Source organism: Limulus polyphemus, unplaced genomic scaffold (assembly GCF_000517525.1).
Source record: "Limulus polyphemus unplaced genomic scaffold, Limulus_polyphemus-2.1.2 Scaffold10879, whole genome shotgun sequence".
Classification (NCBI taxonomy): Eukaryota; Metazoa; Arthropoda; class Merostomata; order Xiphosura; family Limulidae; genus Limulus; species Limulus polyphemus.
Window position 1 is genome coordinate 7,496 of NW_013676489.1, and position 3,885 is coordinate 11,380.

Consider the following 3,885-nt stretch of genomic DNA (forward strand, 5'->3'; position numbering starts at 1 on the left):
AAGTGTTATTTACAAGTTTTTGTTTTTCTTGATGTGTTCCTGACATTACAAGTGTTATTTACAAGTTTTTGTTTTTCTTGATGTGTTCCTGACATTACAAATGTTATTTACAAGTTTTTGTTTTTCTTGATGTGTTCCTGACATTACAAATGTTATTTACAAGTTTTTGTTTTTCTTGATGTGTTCCTGACATTACAAATGTTATTTACAAGTTTTTCTTGATGTGTTCCTGACACATTACAAATGTTATTTTCCATGAAGAATTGTTCTTTTTCTTTAGATTCTAGAGATTCATGTGTGCTTCTTGGTCATCCAGCTTATTATTCTAGCCACAATGTTGTCTCTCTGTGTGAGGAGGTTTGCCTGCTCTCCTTATCAGCATTCTGTTGCTGAGTCTCTTAGCACTGACAAACGAAGTATTTCAGCTGGATCTGCTATTGTTCCCACAATTCCAGAAGTCGACAAGAGAAGAGAACTAAGTGATGAAACATCCACTTTTGGTGAGTGGATTTTGGATTTATGAAGAGATGAATCCATGTTTAAAATAGCCAAAAAAAAACAACCTATTTACAAATGATTTTTGTGGCTGGATTGTTTGTTAATTACTAAACCACAATACTGGGCTTTTGATGTGTTTTTTTTTTTATCATTCATTATGTTAAGTTGTTACATGAAACATTTATTCCAAGTTTGAATTATAAGTGTCTTGATGAGAGTAGCTGACCATGGAGGGTTTTGAATTCTATTTACATATGTTATATTGTGTCAAGCTGCCTATACTTTGGCATACAGAAGATTTACTTTTAAATGTGTTATTTCCCTCACAAGCTGTTACCGAGGATGAAATGGCATCATGGTAAGTAAACTGCTCCATTTTATTTGTTATAAATGTACAAGTTGGTTTTAAACAGTTTATATGTCTATTTTGAAAATTGTCATAATAAAGTTTGTTATTACTGATAAGCTGTTCCAGTTTACTTAATAAATATTCATGTTTCACATTTATAGTTGTGATGTTCTTGTTATAGGGACATGTCCGCGTGTGGTAGTAGTCAAGCCAACCATTCCCATCATGGTAGATCCTCCTCCCAAGGTAACACAGGTAAGTTTCCTTATTCACTTAAGGATTAATAAGTCTGCATCAGAAATATTTGAGGGTTAATAGACCTTTATTGTAACTACTTGAAAATTGATAGACTTTTATCAGAACAACTTGAGAATTATTAGACCTTTACTGTAACTACTTGAAAATTAATAGACTTTTATCAGAACTACTCGAGGGTTAACAGACTGTTATCAGAACTACTCGAGGGTTAATATACCTTTATCAGAACTACTTGAGGGTTAACAGACTGTTATCAGAATTACTCGAGGGTTAACAGATTGTTATCAGAACTACTCGAAGGTTAATTTAAAAGCTTAAAAAGTCTTGTTTTTTCAAATTGTTTTGCTTTGAACATTGTTATAGTTTTCACATAATTTGGTACTTACCTTGATGCCTAATATGAGATTCTTTGTGCTTCGAACAGCCGCAGAGGAAACAGAAGAGCAAGAAGCAGAAAAGAATGGTGTCGTCTGCATCAACAGTGTACTTAAACAAACTAGTGGCAAGTAGTGACATCTACAGGACAGCTGAAGATCGAACTTTTTTTTCACAGTGTAGAACTTCTGGTGTCCTCTTTTCCCATTCGCATTTAACTCAAGATATAACCCCGACAGTAGAATCAAAACAGTCTAAATGTAACCCGGTGTGTGAAGCAGCACAAAATGAGAATATAGGCTCTTTGGAAAAAAACACGAAGGTCACGAATAAAAGTTTCCCAAGTAAACCTCTACAGAATATTACTAACGAGGTTGCAGCATTTAATGGTGCCAAAAAGAAGAATGCATATGTCGATAAAAAGAAATTCAGCGTTAGAAACTGTTAAGATTGAAGAAAATATATTCAGTGTAGTTCTAGTCATGACATTTTATTAGCAGTTGCTATTGTTGGGCTCATGCCATATTATTTATTTCGGTTATCTGATGAGATAGAAGAGTATCTCAAGCTTGTTTTCTTCAATTGATATAAAGAATTCTCAAAGCTTTTCCTTATGCTTGCTGGAGAAATACTGGCAAGACAAAATATTGTGATAAAAATATTCTGTTCAAGAATGGTAGGGAACAGTACCAGCATTTTGTCAGTCTAGTAATTGGCCTGTACCCGTGAACTGTTATCACATTTATCAGGAAATCTCTGCTCCGAAGTAGATTTGCATCAAATCTGTCTTTTTTTACTTATAAAAGTCCCACACATTTATCTTGTCAATAACTGATGATGTATTTTTAAAATGTACTTTGTTAATTTATTACATATTTACATGCTTGCTCTGTAAATGGAGTTTAATGACACAAAAATAGGGTTACAAAACTAAGAACATGCCGTCTATTGGAGTTAATGACAGTTCGATTTTATAAATGGAAAGGCACTTGTAACAACTAAGAATTAAAATGAGTTTGGTAAAGAAAAATACAACAGTTGATCTTCAAATTGAATCTCACAGACTTAAACTTTATTAAAGCTGAGTGTCTTATTGTAAGCTATACTGAAAATGCGTTACAACGCGAATTTCTTACACTGAAAACACATGTACTACAATACGAAGTTGGCATACAGAAGCAAATGTATTACAATGCAAAAAAAATGCCTTTTAAAATTTCCATGAGTGGTGTTTAAACAAGTAAGTCACAAGTGTTTTGAGGAAACCAAAAAAGTTATAACATTTATGCTCAGACGGGAAGTCCTTGTGGATGATGCTTGTCTCCGTGTTGACACGGAGGCTAAAATACATTGCCTAGAAACTGGCCACACGTAGCTCCCTCTCACACAAGCATGCATTCCTCCTTAGATTATTTTGTTCTTCGAAAGATCCACATAATATGCCAAATGTTACGTTTATGTAGATTATTTTCTGTTTGCCGGACCCACACAATATGCCAAATGTTACGTTTATGTAGATTATTTTCTGTTTGCCGGACCCACAAAATATGCCAAATATTTAGAGTAGGAATTTTTTTAACTTGTTAGTATACCACGTGTTGATAAGAATTGCTAAATAAACTTCGGGTAAATCCTGTTGTCAGTGTAAGTGTAATTATGTTGTTACAAGTAACATGTTTTTAAGCCATGGTAAAAAATTAAAGTAATCTTTCTAGTGCTTTCTCATTCACATTTTTTAACTTTGGTTTTGAATCACAGTTGCAGTGAAAGTTTGCCGTAGTAAATATTCTCAGATCATTGATGTTTCATTCGGTAAGTTGTAAAGAATGATCCTAGACTGTTTAGCAGCTTGGTCTGTATTAAGATTGATTGAAGTACACAAATGTATGTCATTGTTGGATGTTATCTTATTTTTTGACAGTGTTGGTCATAAATTTTATCTATAGAAATATGCCATGATGATGGAATGTTATGTTTTAATATTTGTTTCATTGTTTAAGAATACAAAATAATATGGAACTCAGTTAAAATTCTTGAATTTATTAATTCATTTTTGATGACTTAGAACTCTAGGATAAAGTTGATGTAGGATTCTATATTGACTAAGATGTCTTTGTTAAATTTAAGCAATTACATCCTTATTCGAGATTTTAATTAAGCTGAATTTGGACCTCACTTAACCAGTAGGTTTGACTAATCAAGACTTAGATGTTGTGACCTCACATTAACCAGGAGGTTTGATTAATTAACACCAAAACTTAGATGTTGTGACCTCACATTAACCAGTAGGTTTGGTAATTAACACCAAGACTTAGATGTTGTGACCTCACATTAACCAGGAGGTTTGATTAATTAACACCAAGACTTAGATGTTGTGACCTCACATTATCCAGTAGGTTTGGTAA

At 33.1% G+C, this 3,885-nt stretch overlaps 1 protein-coding gene across 2 annotated transcripts; it reads left to right on the forward strand.

Moving 5' to 3' along the window:
- Positions 1 to 256: 256 nt before the first annotated feature.
- Positions 257 to 3,879, forward strand: LOC111083720. Of its 2 annotated transcripts, XM_022380385.1 has the most exons (4): positions 257 to 500; positions 829 to 856; positions 1,029 to 1,102; positions 1,530 to 3,879. In XM_022380385.1, exons 1-4 carry the CDS (start codon positions 335 to 337, stop codon positions 1,613 to 1,615), a joined length of 354 nt encoding a protein of 117 aa, XP_022236093.1. In that variant the 5' UTR covers positions 257 to 334; the 3' UTR covers positions 1,616 to 3,879. The 2 variants fall into 2 exon arrangements, with proteins under 2 accessions (XP_022236093.1, XP_022236092.1); XM_022380384.1 differs by lacking the exon at positions 829 to 856.
- The last annotated feature ends 6 nt before the right edge of the window (positions 3,880 to 3,885 follow it).